Here is a 25,819-nt window from a genome sequence, read left to right on the forward strand (position 1 = left end):
TGTGAATTATAACAGATATTACTATATGTAATTCATACCCTATTTATGATGGCTCTCAAATAATCAAAATATTTGCTAACCATGTCCAAAACACCAGAGAACTCACTATAATACTTGACTTTATTATGTGCATAATGACTTAATCTGTGTATTTTTCTAATAATCATAATTTATATCATATATTCCTTCCTGCCAAGACCATACTGTCAAGTACAGTAGCCAAGCAGCATCCCTCTTTTTCCTACTATGCTTACATGGTGCCTAGAAAAGTGCTCGACAGCAACTCAAGGAGCTCAAATGTTTCTTCATTCGATACAGGGTTTTTAAAATTCCACTGGTTATTTTTGCGATCTTATTTTTCCATTTTGATAATGAATTTACAGTTAACTTACTATTTTCTTGCTGTGTATCTTGCTTTCTCAGAGCCCACTGATAGAGCCATCGAATTCCCAAGTGCGTCTGCACAGCATGGGGCCCCCAGAAAAGACACCTTTTCCCTTGGAAGCCTATGTCCCTTTCTAGCCCAGCACTACATTTCAAATGTAATGATTTGTGGCTACTCTGAGACCCAGTATGTGTCAACCCTACAACATGTAATGCAGTGTCATATTTAACAAGCGCCTCCTATCGGTCAAGCCAGTGACTAATTCTTGCTGAGCTCTGCTTACAGCCACAGCTTCTGTCTTCACGTCGTCATTGCTGTCGGGGGCGGTCAGCTCTACGAGGACGGGGCACACTTTGGTCTCCACATCAAACCGCTCAATTAACTCCTGCTCCAGCAGGGCCAGCAAGGCCGCCTGACTCGTTTTCCTGACCTAGGAAAAAACAGACACGTAAACCAAGTACACACACAGTGTAACAAAACTTAACACCTGAATTTCACAAATCTGCGGATTCCTCACCCAACTAGAGGGGGTTCACAACTGGCAAAACCTTGCTAATAAAAATCTGTGGTTATTCTGCAAAGACAGAACTTGGTAGGTTGTGCTGTAACAGATGAAGTGGAACAGAAAAGCCATTCTTGGAAAAGAGGTCTCCAAGTGCCAACCTTTTTGAGGGCCGCCTGGGAGGGCAGCGGGTGAGCAGCAGCCACCAGGTGCTGTCTGTTGCTGTGACCTCCCAGACTCTCCACAGCCTCATTTTGAAAAACAGAACAACAAAGTCAAAGAGGAAGGAACATCCCAATGTGACCACCCAGTAGGCCGCCGGGAGTGCCCCAGACTACACCCATTTCTGTAAGAACGTGGGCAGGGCCCTCCTACCTGGTTATTCTGATCTGCGAGATATCTAACCACAATGGGTAGCAAGTACTTGGAAAACGCATACGGGATCGCAGGCCGGTTTTCTTGACAAAACAAGGCGATGTGAGGCACCTGCTCCATCAGCTCTGCTCTCACAGTTGGCTCTATGGAAATAACAGAAAGGTGAGCTGAAGCATCCTCCCCAGAACCAGATCCTTGCCGGGCGGGGGAGTCCTCAGGAAATCTCTGGACTCTTCACCTCGCATCACATCATGAGTGCTTAGAAAATGCTCTGCAGCCTGCGATCCTTTTCACAGTCATGGCGAGGTCGACCCCATCCCAGATTCTGTCCTCAGAGCCTGCGATACTTCCTGTGAGGACCGGGTCTGTTCACCTGAACTCACATCGACTATAACACGGCATCATCTTCAAACTCTGCTAGTTGAGAACCTCCAGGACAAGCCGTAACGACTGGGTCCTAATCTAAATGCAGCCAGCCAGTGGAGGGTTTACAGTTAGACTTAACTAAGATGATAAAGGGTCAGTGAATGCTAAGGGAAACCAACAGATTTAAAAAAACAAAACAATCTGAAAAGACCCAAGTACTTATGGCAAATTTAAATGTGACAGATATGGCATTTCAAAAAGATCAACTGTTCCATAGGTAATGGTAGGAAAGTCAGCAGGTTATGTGAGAAAAAAAGGGTAAGATCCCTATACTGCTCTCTCTACATAAATTCTAGGTGAGTCAAAGTTCCAAATGTTGGGCTTCCCTGGTGGCACAGTGGTTGAGAGTCTGCCTGCCGATGCAGGGGACACAAGTTCGTGCCCCGGTCCAGGAACATCCCACGTGCCGCAGTGCGGCTGGGCCCGTGAGCCATGGCCGCTGAGCCTGTGTGTCTGGAGCCTGTGCTCCGCAACGGGAGAGGCCACAACAGTGAGAGGCCCGCGTACCGCAAAACAAAAAAAAAAGTTCCAAATGTTGTTTTCTTTTTTAAGATCAAAAGCACTAAAAGACAGGCCTTCCCTGGTGGCTCAGTGGTTAAGAATCCGCCTGCCAGTGCAGGGGACACGGGTTCGAGCCCTGGTCCGGGAAGATCCCACATGTCGTGGAGCAACTAAGCCCGTGTGCCACAACTACTGAGCCTGCTTGCCACAACTACTGAAGCCCACGTACCTAGAGCCCGTGCTCCACAAGGGAAGCCACCACAATGAGAAGTCCGAGCACCGCAACGAAGGGTAGCCTCTGCTCATCACAACTAGAGAAAGTCCGTGCGCAACAACAAAGACCTAACTCAGCCAAAAATTAAAAAAAAATTTTTTAAATGGCAAAGGATATGAATACTTAGTTCATTAAAAAGAAATGCTCATCTTTTAAAAAAAAAAGCACTAAAAGACAACATTTAAAAAAATGTTTAGGGGATTCCCTGACAGTCTAGTGGTTAGCGCTCTGCGCTTCCACTGCAGGGGGGCACGGGTTCGATCTCTGGTTGGGGAACTAAGATCCTGCAAGCTGTGGGGTGTGGCCAAAAAAAAAGTTGAACCTTGAGGTGGGAAGCCCTTTCAAGGCAAACAAAACCCCAAAATTAATTAAGACCAGCTACTTTCACTTTATAAAGACTTCCTTATAGACAACAGATGTAGCTAACAGGAGTTCTGTATTTTGAACCATGTACAAAACATATACTCAAACAAAAGTAAACTTAAAAATGAAAAAAAAGGGGCTTCCCTGGTGGCACAGTGGTTGGGAGTCCGCCTGCCGATGCAGGGGACGCGGGTTCATGTCCCGGTCCTGGAGTATCCCACATGCTGCGGAGCGGCTGGGCCTGTGAGCCACGGCTGCTGGGCCTGTGCGTCCGGAGCGTGTGCTCTGTAGCGGGAGAGGCCATGGCGGTGAGAGGCCCGCATACCGCAAAAAAAAAAAAAAAAAGTGAAAAAAAAAGGATTTTGGGGTGGAGGAGAGGTAATATTAAAAATATTAAAGACTGCAACTTTCCCATATCTGATGGAGAGACAAGAATCCTCAAATTCATGGAAGTTCCCATCACAGTGGCTCTGACACCCCTCCGGCCCTTCCATTCCTCCCAAACTACTCCTAACAGTCAGAGGAATCTCCCAACCAGCCTTCCGTCACCCATCTTTTCCTCAAGTCAACCCACACTGCTGTGTTTCTGTTCTAAATCACAAACAAAGCAAACTCTCCAACTTGGCACAGTATAAATTTTTACAATCTGGCCCTCAACCACCTTATTTAAGTCTCATTCCTCTAAACTGTAGGCCCAGTAAACTCACTGTTGGCCAAACGGGCCGCTGTCCTGAGCTCCCCAAACCTCTACACCTGTCCTTTCCTCTCCTGAGCCCCCTCCTCCCCTCCCACCCCATCAAACCCAACTCAAATGCCACCAACTGTCCAAAGCGGGCCCCAACCCTCCCTGGTATAATTTACTGTTAGTATGTCGGCTGCATTCGTTAAACTGTTAATTTGATGACAGGGATTCTTACTCATCTCAGTAAGGCTCCAGCATTTAATCTAGAACCTGGCATACAGTATGCACTGTTTTCACATTTACTGAATGAATTCAGAGTGTAAATGTCAAGAGAGATATTTATCAGGAACTCGAGATATATTTTAAAACACATGTAGAATATATGTAAAGAACAGCACTGTAGTTGGTAAACAGGTGGAAGAAAACAAACACAAATTCCACCTTAAAGAATATCTACATCTCTATGAAAGGAATGAACACAATGGAATGCAATAGTGCCAAAATTTTAAGTTACATTGTTTATCTCTGCTAAATCTAAAAATAAATTGTAAGTAAAAATCATAATTGATGAGACCCTCCTAAAACCATTCTGGAACAAGCATATACATGAGTAATTATGTACACAGAACATCATAATAAGATAGAAAATTAGGAAGCTTACTAATGTTTTTTTCTATAAGAAAATAAAAAATATTTAAGGCTTACATAAATAGTAAACATATTCCCATAAAGTGAGTTGCTTACCAAAAGATGAGCTCATCTGAAAATTAAAGGATGAGAATTGTTGCTATGCCAAAAGTTTGATAAATTGAAAAATAATACATTTTAATAAAGAGGTCATGGATTTAAGAAAAAAATTTTTATTTGATTTTTGAATCGTTTCTAAAATCAAATATAAAGATATGCTCAAGGGCTTCCCTGGTGGCGCAGTGGTTAAGAATCCGCCTGCCAATGCAGGGGACACGGGTTCGAGCCCTGGTCCGGGAAGATCCCACATGCCGCGGGGCAACTGGGCCCGTGAGCCACAACTACTGAGCCTGCGCTCCACAACGAGAGGCCGCGACAGTGAGAGGCCCGCGCACCGCGATGAAGAGTGGGCCCTGCTCGCTGAAACTAGCGAAAGCCCTCGCATAGAAACGAAGACCCAACACAGCCAAAAATAAATAAATAAATAAAAATGTTTAAAAAAAGATATGCTCAAAACAATATTAGGTAAAAATGGTAAATTTTATGTATGTTTTACCACCATAAAAAATATTTTTTAAAAACGTAATAAACCGTATTCTAAGCCTCAAAACAAGTTTACCTCTTTCTTAAGCAGACTCTCCTCCTCTTTCCACTTTAGAGACAAACAGCCTTAGTTTTACAAGGGGTGATAAACATTTTTTCTAAGTAAAAATGCATTTTATATTTGCCAAAAAATTTACAGCCCACTCCATCCTTTTAATTTATTCAAAAAATTTTTCAAAACAATTTATTAATTCTAAAATAGTATTAATGTACATGATGCAAAACAATGTTCTTAGTTTTTTCTTACAAGAAATTTTCAAAGTTAAACTAAATGGGCCTACTATAAAATGTTTGGATCTTAGTAACAGGTTTTTTTGTTTGTTTGTTTGTTTTTGCGGTATGCGGGCCTCTCACTGTTGTGGCCTCTCCCGTTGCGGAGCACAGGCTCCGGACGCGCAGGCTCAGTGGCCATGGCTCACGGGCCCAGCCGCTCCGCGGCACGTGGGATCTTCCCGGACCGGGGCACGAACCTGCGTCCCCTGCATCGGCAGGCGGACTCTCAACTACTGCGCCACGGGGGAAGCCCAGTAACAGGTTTTTATTTTCTTGTTACTGATGGGTCTGATAATTTACTTAGGAAATATATCAAAGAAATCTCGCATTACACTAAGTTTTTCGAAACGTAATTTAGTAAAAGAAACCTTTCTCTGCATAAATATATACCTGAATCATCAGCTAATCTGCTAATTCTTTCCAAAACAGCAATACAATCTCTCTCATCATCACAGACTTCCCTCAGTGTGTCCAGCAGACTCCGGGCCACCATTTGTCTACACAGAAAAAGAAAATTATATGATGTTCAGTGGCATTAATAGTATTTAGAACTTTAAAAGGCAGAATCCATATAGTTTAAAAGAAAATTTTTCTTAATACATTTTATAACATATATTAAGTCCCTAATTTCCTAAGTGACAAATGCCAGTAGGATTTTATTTTAACAAGATGAGATTGATTATTTACCAAAATATGTTTCACCTTTACCTGATCTGACAAATTTCTAAGGTCACTGAAAATTTGTTTCAAGTAGCTACCTTCAATTATCATAAATATGGGAAAGTACAATCATTCTTCATTATATAAAATGTTACCTTTACATATTTTACTCAATGAGTTTTATACATCTATACTCAAACAATTTTATTCACAAAGACTTTGAGATTTCCCTGAGAAGTCTGATACAGGTGGTCTGGGGGCCCTAGGTGGAGAAACAGTGCATTAGGGAGAGTGTGAGCGCTGGTCACTGCCGTGTCCCTCGCCCCTTGGCCTCCAGTCACCTGGCCCGCGGCAGGCACACACCACCACCTGCTGGAGGAGGAACTGACGCCTCAGCAGTCACTTTAATGAACATTAAAATTATGCCTAACAGCAAAGAAGCAGTTTGCTTGTTTTTGCCGAAAAGTCAAGAAGGAGTGCTGCCTGCTCACAGGACGGAGGAGTAAACGACTGTAAAGGCGGCCACGGCTGTGACCAGCAGTGAAGCTGGGTGACTCAGACCACACAGTAATGACATCTACTTTCAACTGGATACTTCTGTTTACTGAAATTCATGCAATAAAAGCCACACTTGTGCTTCCACCTTAATGGGAAGCATACGCACATACCTGTTAAATACGTTCTCGCTCGCAGCATACTTGTCCAGTCTCCCCAGGGGCGTCAACATGTCATCTTGTGAGACGAAGTCCAGGGCTGAAGGTACAACAATCACATCAGACTCTGAGCTGCAGTCATCCACACCAACTATCAGAGACATCAGAAATACTCCTTGTAACACTGTCGCACTAAAAGGTACCCCCGCCTCTCTGAAGCAGCACAAGGAAAACTGCCCTGTGTTGTTCTTGGAGTGGCACAAAAAGTCACGAGAGAATCTCAGAATCGGTTCAGAAGCCACGACTGACTGACGGATGCTTCTTCTCCTTTTCTACAGATATGTCCTAACTGCCCCTAGAAGCACAGGGGTCAGTAGAAACTCAGTCTGGGGTGATCAAGGAACAGAGTGATCAGAAAAGAGTGATCACACAGACCTGAGAACTTACATGTTCAACCAGAACACTAACAACTTGTAAATAAATGAACTGTCAAACACTGACAGTTAATTCTGCAAGGCAGTCAGAGAACAACTCACATTATATACAGAACAAAGACACGAATGACAGCAGCCATCTCATCAGAAAGAATGCCATATGAGAAGCCAGAGACAGAAGAGCAACATCTTTAAAGGACTGAAAGAAAAAAAAAAAGTCAACCTACACCTCTATACCCAGTAAACAGAAATTGTTCAAACACAAAGGTGAAATAGAGACTTTTTCTGACATACAAAAGCTGACAAACAGCGCCAGCGGCAGACCCACACTACAAGAAATACTAAGAAAATGATACCAGGTGGAGAGCTGGATCTTTACAAAGGAATGAAGACTAGCAGAAATGGTGACTAGGCGGGCAAACACAAAAGCCTCTCCTTATGTAAAAACATCTCTTTAGAAGATAATTAACTGTTTAAGGCAAAAGTATGTACTGTAAAACAAAGAAAAAATGTATTGTGGGGTTTATAACATGTGTAGAAGTAAAATATATTTACAACAGCACAAAGGCAGAATAACAGGGAGGTATATTGTCCTAAAGTTCTTTTATACATATTACGTGAAAGTAGACAGTAATAAGTCAAAGGCACATACTAATTATAAACTCTACAGCAACTATTAAACACCACAAAAAACCCCACCCAAAACATATAGCCAGTAAGCCAATAAAGGCCCTAAAATGGAATCATAAAAAATACTGAACCCAAAAGAAGGCAGAAAAAGAGGATAAAAGGAAAAAGGAAAAGATGGGACAAACAGATGGGAAATAGCAAGAGAGAGGAAAACCAAACAATATCAATAATCACATTAAGTGCAAATGCTCTAAGTAGCCCCGCTTAAAGGCAGAGATTGTCAAACTGGATTAAAAATAACACCTAACATGAAAATAATTCCTTACATAGTACAGAAAAGTTTTAACACGTTATTCTCATCTACAATTCATAGCAAAGTACCTTATATATTATGAATCAGAGCTGTAAGAACCACCCAGACACTCTCATTTGATCTATTTCCTCCTCTAAGACTGTGGAGCTGGCATGACCTGGAAGGCACCTTTATGCAGGCGCTAGAATTCTATGACTCTGACCAAACTGTTTCATCAGTCACACGCTTGTTAATCTTGAAGATAAACGTTAATAGTACTGATTCAGGTCCATAAAAAGTCAGGGGCTTTTGGGAACAGTCCTAGAGCACTGACAGTCTAACGTTGTCGTGTTTAAGACGAGCTTGGAGCACTTACCCTAAAATTCAGACCCCAGATCTCATATTCAGGTCCCGGTTGCGCAGGTCTGGAGTGAGGCCCAGGAGCAATCATTTATAATAAATACCGGCCACTAGCTCCAATGCAGATTGCTGAACAACTGTACTCAAGAAACATACGCTGAGAGGGTTACAACCCGTACCTTGCTTCCACTTACGTTACCACTCTACCCATTAAGGTTGACAACTTCTGTACAAAAGGGAGTGTTCCACTCCAGCAGAGGCACTGGGGACAAAGGTACATTTCTATTTCCCAGAACTGCAGCCTCCTGCCAATAACTGTGGAGCCGTTTTGTCCTGAATCATCCTCTCCAAATTCAGGATTTCCTCATCAACTCTTGATTGGACTGGGACTTTCCTGGTGGCGCAGTGGTTAAGAATCCACCAGTCAATGCAGGGGACACAGGTTTGAGCCCTGGTCCGGGAAGATCCCACATGCTGCGGAGCAGCTAAGCCCGTGTGCCACAACTACTGAGCCTGTGCTCTAGAGCCTGCAAGCCACAACTACTGAAGCCCACATGCCTAGAGCCCGTGTTCCACAACAAGAGAAGCCACTGCAATGAGGAGCCCTCGCACCATAACGGAGAGTAGCCCCCGCTCGCCGCAACTAGAGAAAGCCCGCACGCAGCAGCGAAGACCCAACACGCCAAAAATTAATTAATTAATTTAAAAAATTCTTGATTGGACTAAATGGCTCTGCATTTCATATTTATGGAGGCAGCAAGGATGTGATTACCATGGCTACAGACTGCATATCTAAGTCTTACCCAGCCACCCTACAAATGCCTGCCACAGGTTACAAGGAGAAACACAAAAATAATCCATAAAAACTATCACCACTAAGAAAGAAAAATCCTACAGCATTAAATGATGGTACAGTCAATAACATCCTCAGATAAAAAAGACAAAACAGGGCTTCCCTGGTGGCGCAGTGGTTGAGAGTCCGCCTGCCAATGCAGGGGACGCGGGTTCGTGCCCTGGTCCGGGAGGATCCCACATGCCACGGAGCGGCTGGGCCTGCTGAGCCTGCTGAGCCTGCATGTCCGGAGCCTGTGCTCCGCAAACGGGAGGGTCCACAATGGTGAGAGGCCCGTGTACAGCAAAAAAAAAAAAAACACAAAACAGAGGGAGTAAACACAGCTATACTGCTGCAAGAATCATATAGCTTATGCAAAGTAGTACATTAATTTTAAATAGATTATGGTAAATTAAAGACGCAAATTACAACCCTTAGGAGTACTCTCTAAAACATGCAAGAAAGGATGGCTAGAAAGCCAACCGAGAGTTAAAATGGAATGCTAAAAAATACTGAGTTAACCCCAGAGAAAGTCACAAAAGGAGCAACAGAGAAAAAAAAAAGACAACTAGAAATAAGCAACCAGATCAATAATTACATTACTTATAAATGGACTAAACATTTAGGTCAAAAGGTAGAGAATCCCAAACTAATAACAAGGTAACAACTATAGTCTGTTACTCAGCTATAGTCTGTCTACCAGAAACACATTTTTAAAGTCAAAATTTCAACCCATGGGTTGAAAGAAAAGGATTACAAAAAGGAGAGAGATAAAACATGAAACAGTAAGCATAAGAAAGCCAGAGTGGCTATTTTATTACCAGACAAAATAGACGAAGACAAGGAGCATTACAGAAGATGAAGAGAGACCTATCATCACCCGACCTGTGCCCCAGCACCCCTCCTTTCTGGGTCACTAAGTTGATTCTGGATTCTTGGACGTTACAGCAGCAAGAGCCCCTTACAGTGTTCACAGCTTTAAAAATCCAATTTCCTACACTGATGAAGTGAAGAAATCATGTCAGCTTTTAGTGTTATTTGAAATTTCAAAATGACTTAAAAGTAATGAAAACAATGATCACTTGAAATGTTTTTTCAAATTATATCTACGCTCCCCAAATTCCAGTGCTCCCTCTTCCCCTGTAAATTTACTGTCTTGGGTAGCTGAAGGGGGACCAGGATGGAAAGGAAAAAGGAAGATGACCTAAAAGGTCAACATGAGACAGAATTCCTACACTTACATAGGAAACCCTCATTTTTCAAAACTTAATATTTAGTTATAAAAGCTTCCATGAAGAAGGTAAATGACAAAAGTGTCAGTGAAATCTTGTGTTTTTTAGTGAATTCTAACAGAATTCCTAACTGGAATAGAAACCTGGGATACGAACTGAAGTCTTATACTGAAGGGTTAGCCCATCTTGTCTCAAATCAGACTCAACAGATCCTACCAGTTCCAAATCAGGACAAGAATCAAATGTGTTACAATGCAAGTTAAAGAGAACATCCAGAAAAACAGGACAAGAGAAAGAAATGATAAAACAAGGACATTTATCTTTGTTACTTGTAAAACTGAATCCCCCCCCATCGCATGAAGGTAAGAGACCATGCAGCATAAGAGAGAGTCACCCCTGCATTTCAGGAAGGGCTCCATCCACTTTCCACTCCCCACACCAGCACCAGCTCCAGCAGAAACCCAGAGCCATAGAAACCAACATCCCATTCTTTTAAATTTAAGGAAAACAGCATCTAAAATGTAAAAATTTTAAAGTTGGACCCATTTGAAATTTTAAAGATGATTATCACTACACAGTTATAGCGACAGTGATGTGAAAAGGGCAGAGGCTTTTTAAAGTTAAGACAGATCTGGGTCCAAATCTCATGTTCTGCTCCTTGTGAACTATGCATGTGGACTTAATGCAAGTAATTAATTAATTTGGCTCCATTTCCTCACATGTAAAATACCTGTTTGTTGTCAAGACTTTAAGACACACAGACAAAGCTAACATCTATAACGCACCTAACACGGTGTCAGGCTAGTACATCCATGTTCCCTCGAACCGGCAATTCATTTGTTTCTGATACAGAGAATCTCATCGTAGTTTCCCTGTGTTTTTAAATGTTTTCATTCATTTCATTCAATAAGTAGGACGGCACATCTACTGTTTAAGTGCCAGGCACTCAACAGGGAACACAGATATAAAAACTAGACAGAAATTGTATGCATGTATCTATGTACACACATGTGTATATATGTGTGTGCCAAGACACAGACAAAAATATGCTACTAAGAAAGATGCACGGTGTAAGAGTACATACACACCACGTGTGCCGTCCACTGTTACACTTCTAGGTCTGCCCTGGTGAGCAAGAGAAGGCTTCAAAGCCCAGCCAATTCTGGGAAGGTGCACTGAGGTCTGCCAAGCAGGACAGAGGGCGGAACAGGGCGTCCTAAGCCGAGAAGCCCAAAGACAGGGAGTCGAGGAAAACCAAGTCATGTCTAGAAAATGAGTAGTTGTTCAGGACACGTGGGGCACAGGGTTCACACAGAAGTGAGGCAGGAGGAGGAGGGGACGGTGACCAACCAAAATCAACTTAGCCTTCTAGTTTTTAACAGAGTAACATTATTACATTTTGCAAACTCCTCCCACCTGGCTGGAGAAATCGCACTGCCGCCCTGTAACTGGGACTGGCGCTTGAGATTTTCTAAGCAACAATGGAGTTAAATTCAACCATTATCTCCTTTGAGTGACAATTCCGGGCAGCGGAGATACTTATTCAACTATGTTATAATAAAATGTGATTTAAATGATCAATTATTAATTAAAACCACCTTTTTTTTTTTTTAATTAAGAAAGAAGCAAAGATCGTGGTGTCTCTCCCAAGCCGAGCCGCCTGCTGGTCAGCACATGGCATTCTGAGAGCACCACCGCCAGCCTCGCCTCGCTCCCCGAACCATCATGGAAGCCCTTGGCCCCGCCAGGAGCACAACTTCTCACCTGAGGGAGGCAATTCCAGCTCCGCCTGCATCAGCACCATGAGCCGCTGTCCTACTCCCCATCAACAAGGCTCAGGTATGCTCCACATTCGTGCTAACTTCATGCTCATTCAACAAGACTTCTGAGCCTACTCTTCTTAAAGCTTACACTTCTCTCAGACGTCCCAAACCTCTATTCCAAGTCCCCAGAACTACCTTCAAAAAATCACCTTCCATTCCTATCTTACTACCATACATGCATTTGATGCCAAGTCAGGAAAAAGAACGTGCCAGCAACCATGAGCACAGGAGCACGGGAAGAGCAGCGTGAGGGGTCACCCGTCCCCATACCTGCTTGAGGGCAGCGGGAGGGGGCGCAGAGGTGCTCAGCTGCTGTCACGCGCGCCTCAGAACAGCACCTCACCGCCCTGTCTAGACAGAGATTCTCCCACCACGGCCATAAACACCAAGCCCCTCACCGAGGACTCAACCCCAGAAACGATGTTCCCACACGGAGGGAAAGGAAAGGCTGGCTGCTGGCCCTGCACACGTGGCCGGGACCACACTTTACGGGCAACACAAGGTAATTAAGGGCCATTCTGACCACCTGGGCTTTTTCCTGAAACACTGAATCCAGAACTTAAGCCTGCTAGTCTCTAAAATGACTTTTCATCAGACTTCTTAAAGCTGTAGCTCACCTCCTCATCAAGACAAAAGCAATCTGTCCTATTTCTTTCACTCTTGTGACTCTTCTCAAAGATTGGCAATAATCTGCCAAAACTAGGGACAAGGCTGACTCTCCCATCCCAACACCCTCGTCTTAAATCCTCTTTCCTTGGATCTCTTGGAATAGTTTCTACCTTTCTAGACTATTCTTGCTTCTCACCCTGTTATGTAGGTAGTTTCTTTCCCCCTACTTTGTCCTCCTATACACATTGTACACACACACACAACCCTCCTCCCCTCGATAAGCCACAGCTTCCACTACCACTCACAGTGCAGAGGACCCCAAAGTTCTCCTGCTCTGACCCCCACGGCCGGGTGTGCAGGTACTTCAGAGTCTGCACCTCCATGTCACGTGTGTTCTGAAAACCAAACTGTCCAAACCAACCTTATAAAAAATCAGCTCTTCCTCATGACTCTGATTACCATTTTCCCCAGTAACCGGCAGTTCTCAAACTTGAGGCCTTCCGTTACTCTGTAAGGCACTTTCCTTGCCGTCACATCTGATCAGTCGCTAAGAACTAGAAATTCTACTTCTATGAAGCACTCTGTATTCCCACACCTCTCAGTTTCCAATACCCTAATTCAGAGGCTCTGATATCGTCTGCTTAGAGCAAACTGGGGTATTTGAACCCCATAAGGTACATGAAGCTCTCCCGAGGAATAAATCAAGCCGGTAACTCCAAGGGCTATACCAGACCCCAACCTCCAGGAGTACTCCATCACAAAAATGTGCCTGGGCTGTGGATCGAAGACTTTCCCTTCACAACCTCCCACCTCCCATGACCTCAAGGCTGCAGTGCTGCACTGCCCCCATGCAGAAAAGCCTCCACTGCAAAGCAAAGGGATCCTCTGCAACACTGATGAAGTGTTAAGAGTTCAACTCTCTAAAGGCTGTAATACATACTTTTACAAGTCAGGTATTCATTCTTCAACCCTTTGCTTTCAAAAAAATTGAAAGACCGATAGCTCATTAAAAGTAATTTTTAAATTTTTGACACATAGGTTGGAAGAAGTTCAAGGAAAGTAGTGGCATCGCTAGTAAAACCCTTTCCATCCACTTATCTATGTCAACAAAATTTCTCTGGGCTTATAGCTCTTAAAATAAAAAGTAGAAATTGATGCTAAATACTGTCTTATTCTAGCAATAAATTATATTCACCCATGAATACATGTTACTTTTTAAAAGCTCCATCCATTTTATTAACAGACACCTATTCAATAAAATTTTGTTTACCAAGTGTTTATCATAATTTGCAATACATTCTGGTTGATCAACTGAGTATTAATAAAGAAGACAAAGTTTTAAAGTTTTTTTATGGCCACAGGAAATTAAAAATTTCAATTTCTCCTTATATCTTTGGTGCAAAGAAACGTGATAGGGTGATCAATAAAACTTGCAAGCATAAAAATATATTAAGGTAAAATTTTGTGCAGGAAATAGAAAGATCAAGAAGAAAAAAAGAACAATGTAAAATCCCCAATTTAAAGTTTATTCTTGAATTTTTGAAAATGGATGATAGTGTGAAGTGCTACATTTAGATTCCATTTTTTTTTTTTTTTTTTTTGCGGTACGCGGGCCTCTCACCGCCGCGGCCTCTCCCGTTGCGGAGCACAGGCTCCAGACGCGCAGGCTCAGCGGTCGTGGCTCACGAGCCCAGCCTCTCCGTGGCATATGGGATCCTCCCAGACCGGGGCACGAACCCGCGTCCCCTGCATCCGCAGGCGGACTCTCAACCACTGCGCCACCAGGGAAGCCCTAGATTCCATTTTTAAAAGTGATTATGACAGTTTCATTTTGAAAATACCTTTAAACTTGAAAATGTCTGAGAGAAAATTTCCGAGATTAGTTTAGAAGGTATCCAGTCATTAAGTTTGAAGACCACTGCTCTCGACTATCACAACGGTCAATCCACTTACTCCAGTCTCCTCATCCTAACCCGGTTTGCAAATCGGAACCACTTCCACCTTCCGAAAGCCCTTCCTCCCTCCCCTCCCCCACCCGTCTGGATGAAGGTACCGCTCTCCCACAGTAATCCAAGGGCCCCCTGATCCGCCCCCACAAACCCCGCACACAGCCTGGGCGGGGGGCCGTTTTCTGCAGGTGCCTCACACTTTTCCACCTGCTCCATGTCTGCCCTCTTTACCATCTCAGCTTACACTCACCTACTCACCTACACTCAGCCAGGAAGTTATTTCCTACTCTTTCTGATGAAGAGCTCTTCCTCCTATGAACTCCCCACAGCCTTGGGGGCCGGCGCTTTACTCCACCAGCAATCGCAGCGTTTTATTTTTTCTTCTTTATTTTTTTGTTCCCCCACCCCCAACCCGGCAACCGAAACACAGGTAAAGTCCCAGAAGAGGAAGCCTGTCTTGCTAATCTTTTTATTACCTAAACAAACAAACAAATCCAAAAAATGGGGTCTAATGCTTCTCCAGAAGAATGCCTATTCATTAACATTTGTTAATGAGAAGGTAGTCCACAGAGACACCTGCGGAGACAAGGGTCTTTTAATAGCACTTAATCCTCCCCTAAGACACTCACAGACCATTAGCATATTAGCACCTTTGAGAAGTACTACACCCAAGAGAACTGATTAATTTGTACAACTTAACTTTCACCAAGCTTGATGAAAACATCCTTCTATTCTCCACACAGCCTCTAGGAATATCCACTAAAACAGAAACAAGCTGATGATCTGTCCTCCTTCAATCTTTCCCTTGATAATGCTAAGGCCACAATAAACTTGCCGAATTTTTTTTTGTTTCCCAAGTCCTTTACATCTTAGAAAATGAAAGATAACGAGACACACCATACAGATTTAATCATTTATAAGAGTTACCTTAACATTTGGGGCTTTAAATATTTTAACAAATAAACCAACAAACAGGAAAGGCAAGCTCTTCTGAAAAGCAGAAAGCCAGCAAGGAAATGTAACTGATTCAGGTAAGAATCATCTACACACACTAATACTAATGGGTGAATGTTTGTCTGGGAATGGGATATCCCCCAGCATCAAGTCACTTCTCTTACCAACTTTTGATACAGAAAAAAAAAAAAAAGAGAGAATCTTTAAGTGGAGAAATCTGGTAGACATCACACCTTAACCAAGCTGTTAAAATCAAATCACCACCACCAATGATGGAGAACTGACATCAGGTGCCTTTTGAGATGAAGCACTGAGAAAATCACGGAATTACTTACATAGCATCTCTGCACACACACCAAGAGGGAGGGAGGGAGAAAGGAGCATAACCTGAATTAAATCACGAGGAAACAGATAAAACCAAGCTGACTCTTCAAAACTACCAACATCATGAAAGATAAAGGCTGAGAAATTGTTCCAAACTAAAGAGACATGACAACTAAATGCAATGGCAGGAGCCTCGATTGGCAAGATAGTTGCTATAAAGGACATTATTGGACAATCGCTGAAATCTGGGAATGAGCTACACATTACATAGCTGATTTGTATCAATGTTACACTTTCTGAATTTGAGTGATTATGAGAGCCTGGCCTTGCTCTTAGGAGATACAGGCTAATGGTCAGGTCTACAACTTCTTAAAAAGGTGCAACAAAGAAATTAAGATTAAGAATAACCTATACATTACACTGTGTGTCTGTAATTATAATCGTATAGAGAAAACAAACAGCAAACTGCCAAAATGTTAACAATGTTGAATGGAGGTGAAGAGTTTGGGGAATTAACTATAACACCTGTGCAACCTTTGTGTAACTCGGAAAATTCTCAAAGTAACAATTTAATTAGAAAACAAATCATTTCATTATTTTACTGCAAATTACAATACGTTTTATGGCCTTATTCAGCTTGGCCAGAAAATCACAATTCATCTCAGCAACTATATACTGAAGGCCTACTGCGTGCTGGGCTCTCTGCTATGGGTAAAGAATAAAAATGTTCCAGATATATATCCTCAAGCAACAGGTATGTCAAGTTTCAATGTGTGACAATATGCTTATCAGAAATCCTTTCTTCAAATATATTAAAAGTTTACTAAATTCTTAGAAATGATTTTTACTAGCAAATAAGTATAAATTTGTCCTAGAGCATATTTAATTTCACAACTGAATTTAAGCAGGAATAATGTGCTAAAGTTTACTCTATGAATATTTCAAAAAACATTTCCCTAAAGTATATATGCACATAAAAGAGGAAGGGGCGTGTTTATCTACTTTCAAATTAGGTACCAAGATCACGTTTTCTATACAGCATTCTACTGGTCAGAGATGCAGCACATCAGAGCGTTTGCAGGTGTGGACTCCCATACATTATAGATGTGGTGTTTGTTTCTCCAGTGTGCAAACATTTTCCTTGCAGTCCTATTAACCCAATTGCTTTGGTTAGTAATCCTTTTTTCTGTACATAATCCAAACATAAAACTTGAGCTAATCCAGGTCCAAATAATCACCAGTCCCCATAAATGAGGTACTTGAATTTATCTAAAGTCTTGACGTTTTATTTCTACCAAAAACTAATTTGATAGATTTAAATGTGAAAATAATTTCTATCAAATCTGACTTTGAGTACAACTTCAAAGCAGTATATAAATTTAAATATAAATTCAGCAATAAGATTTTGGACTGCCCACTTCAGTAATCAGGTAGTGCCAGGATCAGACATGTCAGATCACGCCAATGTTCTTGCCCACTTTTGCTCCAATGACTGGCTCCCTTATATACGAGTGTTTTAAAACACAAAGAAAAAGGGTATATTGTGCTTCCAACATTCCCATGGCAGGCACTACCTGGACAAAAATGATTTTACCCACCAAATACTTGGAACATGCTATGACCTTCACATCGCCCAGAACCTCTAGGAGGTTAGATAACTAAATAAGGGACAAATTAAGGGAGGTCAAAACTGGAAGGCAGGAAGAGTACAGTAATAAAGAGTAATAAAGACTGTGCCGGCCAGGTCTAGATGTAACCCAACACTTGCAAGGGAGGTGACTGAGCCAATTACTTAACTGTTCAGGTAAGCCTCATCAGGTGCCACTTCTGTAAATTTGTGGGGCTACACACCTCACCGGGGAATAGTGTCGGCAAGATTATAGCACAACACCCAATACACAGTATGACAACACGTGGTAATTTTTTTTTTTTTTTTTGCAGTATGCAGGCCTCTCACTGCTGCGGCCTCTCCCGTTGCGGAGCACAGGCTCCGGACGCGCAGGCTCAGCGGCCATGGCTCACGGGCCCAGCCACTCCGCGGCATGTAGGACACTCCCGGACCGGGGCACGAACCCGTGTCCGCTGCATCGGCAGGCAAACTCTTAACTACTGTGCCACCAGGGAAGCCCAACACGTGGTAATTTTAAAAATGAACAAAATCCAGAAATTTCTCCCACTTCCCTTCTGCAGCAAGTTAAAGAACTATGTGAGAGGATATCTGAGGAAAAAACTTTAAAACCTACAAGGTCTGAATAGTATTCTACCCTCTGCCACCAAGCCGTGTGTGCAAGACCTTGGGCCCAAACTTTCTCATGCTTAAAATGAGAAGGATGAATATATAGTCTGTCCTCTAGCTCTTGATTTCTGTAATTCTGGAATCATTGGCTCACGACAGGCATAGCACAATTCAAATTTTTAAAGTTTATGTGATTCTCTGGATTATACACAAACCAATTTAAAATATAAAATTCAACTTTTGTTTACCAATATTCTTTTGTTACCATTAAGGCTGACCCCAAATGGTGAAACGTGCTTATTAGCATGATAAAAAACAAGCAATATGTTGCTTCTTTTAATCTGGTGATCAATATTAAGATGAAAGTGAATTTAGTGATTATACAGGTGGGCTTTGTTACAGTAGAACCAGCAAGGAAAATGTCTCAAGAATTTAATCACTTAAACTTTCATAAACTACCATACCTCACCATAATCTCAGACGTTCTTCTGTTCGCGGATTACAACATCACATTGCAGGTATGCCTTGTGAGATATTTAGAGTTAAAATAAATGACACTGGGATGTCTTTAAAGTACTCTAGCTGCCTCCTCCCAACCCCTACCCACAAAAGTTCAGATGTTAAAGGAGAGTAAGTAAAAGGTGGGTATAGGATGGCTCATTTGCTTTTGTGTATTTTCGAAATTTCCCATTTAAAAAGTGAACAGGGCTTCCCTGGTGGCACAGTGGTTGAGAGTCCGCCTGCTGATGCAGGGAACACGGGTTCGTGCCCCGGTCCAGGAAGATCCCACATGCCGCGGAGCGGCTGGGCCCGTGAGTCATGGCCGCTGAGCCTGCGCATCCGGAGCCTGTGCTCTGCAACGGGGGAGACAACAGTGAGAGGCCCGCGTACCGCAAAAAAAAAAAAAAAGTGAACAGTATTTACCTTAAAAAATCAATGTAGTGCATAATATTAAAAAACTAAAAAAGAAAAATATCATGAATGCAGAAAAGCATTTGACAAAATCCAACATTCATTCCTAATTTCAAAAAAGGTCTCAGGAAAACCCAGGGGGCTTTTCTCAACCTGATAAAGGGCATCTGTGAAAAAAATAATAAATTGAACAGTGAAATTCAAACTTCCACGCTTCAAAATACACTGTTAGGACAATGAAAAGAAAGTCAAGGGATGGAAAATAATATTTGCAAATCCCATATCTGAGAAAGGACCTGAATTCGGAAAATACAAAGAACTCTCAGAACATAGTAAGAAAACAACCCAATAAAAAAAGATTTGGACACTTCACCAAAGAAGATATATAGATGCTAAATGAGCACATAAAAAGCTGAGCATTATCAGACTTTAAGGAAATGCAAATTCAAACTGCAAAGAAAAAAACACTTAAGAGACTAAAGTGCCGGGCAAGGGTGTGGGTCACCTTGGACTCACACACGCTGGTCGGGGCGGGAAGCCGTACAGCCACTTTGGAAAACAGTCTGGCAGGTTATCTACCAGAGAGAAGGGAATGTTACATCCACACAGGTACTTGCACCTGAGAGAGCCGTGACGGCGAAGAACTGAAAGCAGTCCAAAAGCCTAGCAACATCTTAAAGACAGAACACCTGAGAGAAGTGATGCAAACTTGCTCAAGATGATACAGTGAATAAATGGCCTGAACCTGGCTCTAAGTTTATGAAGCCCAGCGCTCTTCCCCCTTCACTGAACTATACCGGGACATATTCCAGAAGCGCAGCACGATCAACGCTCAAATACTAACCAAACTGGTACCAATTAGGCCAGAAAAGGAGTCTGCTCCTAGGTCTGAGGAGAAAGGGAGCTAAGAAGACTGACTTGTAAGGAGAGAGTTGGGGACGGGCGTGGGGAGGTGGCCCTCGGGGGACCTGCAAGCTGGGAGACTGTGCAAAAGTCCCCTCCTACAAGTTGTAGGGAGCACTGGCCTCTTCACCACCTTCACCAAAGTTGTAGAGGTGTGTCACCCGCTCTTCTTCCCAAAACATTAAATCAGGTTTACTTTCAGATCCAAGTTAAAAGCAAAACAACACCCCAATTCAAGCGCAGAAACTGCCCACCCTCTCATGTAGCTGACGGCAAAAACTGTCATCAAGACGGAACAATGAAAAATTCCATAACATAAGGCAAACACAGGGGTGAAGTAACAGTAGTTTAATAAACAAATATAAAATCTTTGTTTTGATGAGAGGAGGAAATGAGGCCAAAGGACCAGAAATATATAAACCAGTGATCAACACGTGGCAGACTAAGAACTCCACCCAGCAAGGGCTTGTTCTCTCTCACAGGTAGAAGAATAAAAACCTATGCATTTAGGTGTTGGATCCCCCACGCCCCGGTCCTGCAGCTACAAGCCCAAGCGGCTGACACGCATGGTTACAGAGAACAAAGAGTACTCTCCCATTTTTTTCTTTTTTTAAGAAATTCTGTATGGGGAATTATGACCCAAGGCATCATTAACTGATTCTATATGCATGTGGGTACCACTAAAACCATTTTTAAGCACCTTTTCTAAGACACCAACCATATTATCTCTAAACAAAGACTTCTCCTGTCCAGTCTTGCTGGTAGCAATCAAAACATGCTACAAGTCTCATGACTTGCTCTCCCAAATCCCTATTTAACAACACTTCTAAATATTATGATTTTCAAGGGCACCTTCCTCAGGTTTTCGACCGACTCCCTGGCCACCACAGGACACAGCCCCAACCTTTCACTCCTCGCTTCCCCAGGTGGCGAGACTCTAAGAAGCTTATCAAACCCAGTTTTCAGAAACAGTCGAGGGCCCAGAGGCTCTGGACGGAGTTTAGTCTAGGTAGTTACACCCCATTAGTTCTGGATCCATTGTTAATTCACTGTTTCAAACCTGAAAAACAGTATCACGTAAGAGGACTCCAAAACTTTAACAGGAAAAATTCTGTGCTGTGTCATATTCCAGAACACAGCTCCAAAAGCCCTTCCACAGCATGCTAGTCACAGCTGAGAGAGGTTAACATAAAGACTTACACCTGAGCCTCATTTGAATCCCCTCCCTCTAGGTTAAATTAAACCTCAGGCAGCATGCTAGATTCATCTTCAAGGGTATTTATTCTAAGCACAGGTTCAAACAAATCGCCTACGCAAGCTGGGGCAGCTTGATGGTGTAAATTGGGCAATCTAAGAAAAAACAGTGTTTAAAATACAATATTTAGAATCAGGAGGCCTGGCTTAAAATTCTGGTTGGTACTTAGGAATTTTGTCCCCTGAGAGAATGATTTAGTCCCTCTGCATATCAGCTGACTTATTTATTAGTATCGGCACACCAGAGCCTACACGTCCCACGGCTACTGGGAAGAACCACCCGCATACAAAAGCTACTGCAAACCACTAAGCATTACATCATCTTTCTTTTAAAATAATCTTCTTCAACATATTACTGACAGAAATTTAAATTTTAATCTAACTCCTGTGAAATTATTTTTACAAACGTTAACTCACCAAATCCTACTGTATCTTAAGTCCCATCTCACCTATCCTAGAAATCTAGCAACTTCAATGTACATCAAAATTGCATCTGTGAAGAACCGACAGTAGAAATTTAAAACTCTTTCTCTGAAAGTCTATCCAGAATTCTGCACTGACTTCCATCATTCCAGGCACAGGAAGGGTTCACACAAGTCGGAAGTTGCTCTGCTTTCACTCTGAAATTCAAAGTGTGTTTCATTGGACAGTATTGGAAGTATCCCTTTTAACCAAAAACAAACTTAGTTTTTCAATGCATCATTCTCCTAAACTTAATTTTTTTCTAAACTTAATTTTAATAGTACCTTACGATGATGATATTTACTTATCTTTATGACCTTTTGAGATGTACATACAAGGCGCCATTTTTCACACATTAGGATTTTGTTTCTTTTTCTCCAAGGGTTACCAGTCAAGTCCATCTCTGACCAACCCTTTTCCAGTTCACCCACTTTTCTACTGATTCTACACAGAGACTTGGGGTCTTAAAATGAAACAGATCAAATTAACGACCTGAGAGCCTCATCTCAGGGTCTGGCAATGCCCCCCCTTTCAAGATCTGGACCCCACCCAGGGCCTCCCCCCGGCGCCCCAGCTTCTCATCACTTGTAGAATAGTATTTACTCTCTCTTCCGTCTTAGTCTAGGTTCTGCATTTAGGAAAGGTGACCAAGAATATAGAGCTGGAGCAAAGAACAACGTCTTCCCCTCTCAAAGGCTGACTCAGCCCTGGCCTGGCTGGAAGGGGCAGGTCTGGAGGCAGCCTCCACCAGCGCTGCCCAAGACAGAAGACCAGGCTCAGGAGACACAGCCCAGTTGTGCGGGCAGCCCAAGCCCGTCTCTAACGTCTCTGGTCCTCTCTCTTTTCCAGGATGTGCAGAGCCTCTCCATTCCCTGCCCGTCCATCTCGCCCTGGACCAAGGTCCCACCGCCAGGTTCCTCTCACCCTTCCTCCCTTCAAAACAGATGCCGAGTGGTCCTTCAGCTGGCCATATGTTCCAAGATCCCTTGTTCCTGAATATTCTGGGTAAAGGTTATCACCTGTAGAAACTATAGCAACTAAGAAAATAAGCAATGATTCTAACAACGACTTCAACCAAATTATAAATATGTAAATAAACTGTGCCTTCAAAGGTCGAAGATTTTATCCTAAATTAAAACACACTGGACAATACTGTAAATCAACTATACTTCAGTTAAAAAAAAAAAACCACACTGGGAATGAACTGGACCTTAAAAAAAGTTAACTGCAAGCATTAGCAGCAACTGTAAATATGTAAATTCTGTGGTGTAATGGTCGACATCAGTATTCCCTTCCCTCAACTTTCCTTCCAACTTCCCTCACTCTTTACTCATAACAACAACACATAATAGTCACTATTTCCCTGCTACTATTCTAAGTGCTTTACATGCATTAACTTATGTAAGGCTCTGAACAACTCTATGAGGCAGGTAATATTAATTACAGCTGTTTACAAATGACAACACAGACACAGAAAAGTTCAATTGAGCTGCAGGAGTCCGTCCAAAGTGACAACGCCAAGAACGGAACAAAGCAGTTCAGCTCCTGAGCCCTGTCTATTAACAACTGTGCTAGGATGCTTCTGACACCTTCATTGTCACACTTAAATTAAAACTGCTTGTAAACCACTAGAGGGCACGGATTGTGACCATCCTTCACACTGCTCTATCCTCAGTACCCAGCAGAAGTCTGGAGGGTCCTGAGAAATCACTGTTGAGTTCTGCACAGGTAGGCTGCCCCTTCTAGACTGTGCCCCTTAAGGGTGAAGGGCCAAAGTACAGCTCATCCTTTAAGCTTTAAGTGTGCAATGGCACCTAAGTGACAATAAATGAATGACGGTCCGCAACACCTGCTGAAGGAAAGCGTCTTCTATCTGCAAAGCCTTGAACCTAAATACAAGCCTGAGAAGCCCCCGTCTGGAGACAGTCACCTCTCCAAACCTCTCCCATTCTAACTTTGCAGAAAATCAAGCGCTGCCTTAACTAACATTTCAAACTTACCCGTAGGCAGCCCAGAGTCCTACGGTACAACGTTAGGGAAATGCAAGTGCTGTCCTTCACTACATGTGCACTGCTGCCTTAACAGAGAGTTTTACTGAAAAACATAAACCCAGACTTCGCAAAAGATAAGTTTACATATGGTTAATTCACTTTCGAAATACTTTTTAGAGACTCCTAAAGAGTAAATTCCCCTCACTTCACTCAAAACCCCCAGTAATTTAAAAATTAAGCTTCATGTGGGCACGAGAAACCACATTAGACATGCTAAGGATTAACTCCACGGCATTTACAAGAGCAATTTCAAAGCGAAGCTACCTCGGAATTCCCGACTTGGATGATATTAGGGTCAGTGAGTCTCAGCACCGGGCGGGCTCTCCCCTAAGCCCCACACACGTCCCTCCCGGGTCACCACTTCAACTCGAAGGCAATTTCCAAATTATCTTCCGACCTCGGAAGAGCACATACGAGAGAGACACTTCCTTTCTGACACTCCTCCAGGAACAATGTCAAACTTTCTGCTTTTCTTGAAGCAAAAGACCAAGCCCTGAAAACTTCACTGTCGCCGGGAAAGCCGAGATGTGAAGATGCAGGAAGGCCCGGCTGAGTCGCCAACATTTGCGCCGAAGAAAGACAGTCGGTGAAGCCGGACCATCCCGCCCAGGCCGCCCCTTCTGCCTCCGCGGCCACGGACCCCGGATCCCGGACCCCGGGACGGCGCGGCACTGGGGCGGCCTCGGGAAGGCTCCGTGCGGCGGGCGGCGCCCCGACCCGCCCGCGGCCCCCGTCCCCGCCGAGGCGCCGGGAACCAACGGCCGCGCTCCCGCTTCCGCCGCCGGGGCTCCGCCCGAACGGCCGCCGGCCGCCCCCGAGCCCGCGCCGAGGCCTTGGGCGCCCGCCGCCCTTCCTCCCGCCCGGCCCGGGCCCGGCCGCTCACTCACATCCGTCCGCGTCCTCCGGCAGGTCCTCCTGCAGCAGCGTCAGGTCTGCGCCGAAGGAGACAAGAAAGGCCGTGAGCCCGCCGCCCGCCTCCCGCCGCCCCGCGCCCCCGCCTGCCTCCCGCCGCCCGCCGCGGGGCCCGTACCCGCCATCTTGCGGCGCCCCCTCCTCCGCCGTCGCCCGGGGACCCGGGGCTCCAGGGGCGGTGCGCGCGGCGGCCGGTGGACGCGCGCGGGGGGCGGCGCCGCGGGGACGCGCAGGGCGGGCCGAGGGCGGCGGGCCGGGGGTGGCTCCGGACGCCGGGCGGACCCGGCCCGCCCCGCCCGCCTGCGCGCCGCTCCGCCTCCCGCCTCGCTCGCTCCGCCCGCCGGCGCGCTCTCGGATCAGCCCGGCCCGGTGGTGCGCGGAGTGTGGTGGCGCGGCTGCTGCCGTCGCCGGAGCCCCGCGCCTTGTGGCGGGCGGGGCGGGCGGGGCCTCCCGCGCGCTTTGTTGGGTCACCGGCGCCGCCCGCCGGGCCGCGCGCACCGGGGGCAGCGGGGCCACCTCCGGGCGAGAAGCACCGCCTCCGCGCCGGCCGCCGGGCGCCGCGAACAAAGCCGCGGGGACGGCCGGGCTTCCCCGCTGGTCCCCCGCGTCCCGGCGCCGGGCTCAGGTCCGCTCCGCCGCCCGCGCGGTGGGCGTGTGACCCGGGTGTAGGAGGACGGGCGACCCTCGCCCCCGGGATTGTCGGGATTAATGAAGAATGGCCGGAACCGAGCACCGCGTACTGGGCATCCCGCAGGTGCTGCGGGAACGGCGCCTAGCATTAGCTTTTTGTCTTTAAATAATTTTGGTAGCCCTTTAGGTGCTCAGCTGAAATGTGTAGCACAGACTCTATTATTCCACACGTGTTAAGTGATGAACGCAAGCTCCCAGTGCAGAGTGGGGGCCCAACCCAGGATTTCTGACCCACTTCCCACTGTCCTGTGTCCAGGAGTGCAGCCCACCTCCCCGTCTCCCCAAAGCCTCCAAGATGGTGATGCCCTCAAGGGAGACAACACAGGGACTTGTGTAAGTGATGCCACGTTGGGCTCTGGGGGAGGAGACGAAATTCTGAATAGTCTGCACGGTGGTCTTAATCAAGGACATTATATTACACCAGAGCCTCTGAAATTCATAATTCTGGGTAATAAAATGGGTCCCACGTAGCTATTCCAAAAACTTCCCTCTCAGATGCAGGATGGAACGCATATTGCATAGTATGTATTAGGTTTCTGAGAGTAATAAAAGCTGGAATAGCATCTCTAACTCTAG

General features: G+C 44.5%; 1 protein-coding gene across 4 annotated transcripts in view; it reads right to left on the reverse strand.

Moving 5' to 3' along the window:
• Window positions 1-24,778, reverse strand: part of PPP4R1 (protein phosphatase 4 regulatory subunit 1) — a 62,205-nt gene extending 37,427 nt beyond the window's left edge. Inside the window, exons 1-6 of one of the 4 annotated variants that reach the window (XM_032603451.1) lie at window positions 24,672-24,778; window positions 24,529-24,573; window positions 6,400-6,484; window positions 5,462-5,568; window positions 1,263-1,405; window positions 669-815 (exon numbers count right to left, since the gene is read on the reverse strand). In XM_032603451.1, coding sequence (XP_032459342.1) covers window positions 669-815; window positions 1,263-1,405; window positions 5,462-5,568; window positions 6,400-6,484; window positions 24,529-24,573; window positions 24,672-24,678 — 534 coding nt within the window. In that variant the 5' untranslated portion in view covers window positions 24,679-24,778. Of the gene's footprint in view, window positions 1-668; window positions 816-1,262; window positions 1,406-5,461; window positions 5,569-6,399; window positions 6,536-23,905; window positions 23,929-24,038; window positions 24,047-24,528; window positions 24,574-24,671 lie in introns of those variants that run through there. The other 3 variants (XM_032603450.1, XM_032603454.1, XM_032603453.1) reach the window with 3 other exon arrangements.
• Between the last annotated feature and the right edge of the window lie 1,041 nt (window positions 24,779-25,819).

Source organism: Phocoena sinus, chromosome 14, assembly GCF_008692025.1.
Source record: "Phocoena sinus isolate mPhoSin1 chromosome 14, mPhoSin1.pri, whole genome shotgun sequence".
NCBI lineage: Eukaryota > Metazoa > Chordata > Mammalia > Artiodactyla > Phocoenidae > Phocoena > Phocoena sinus.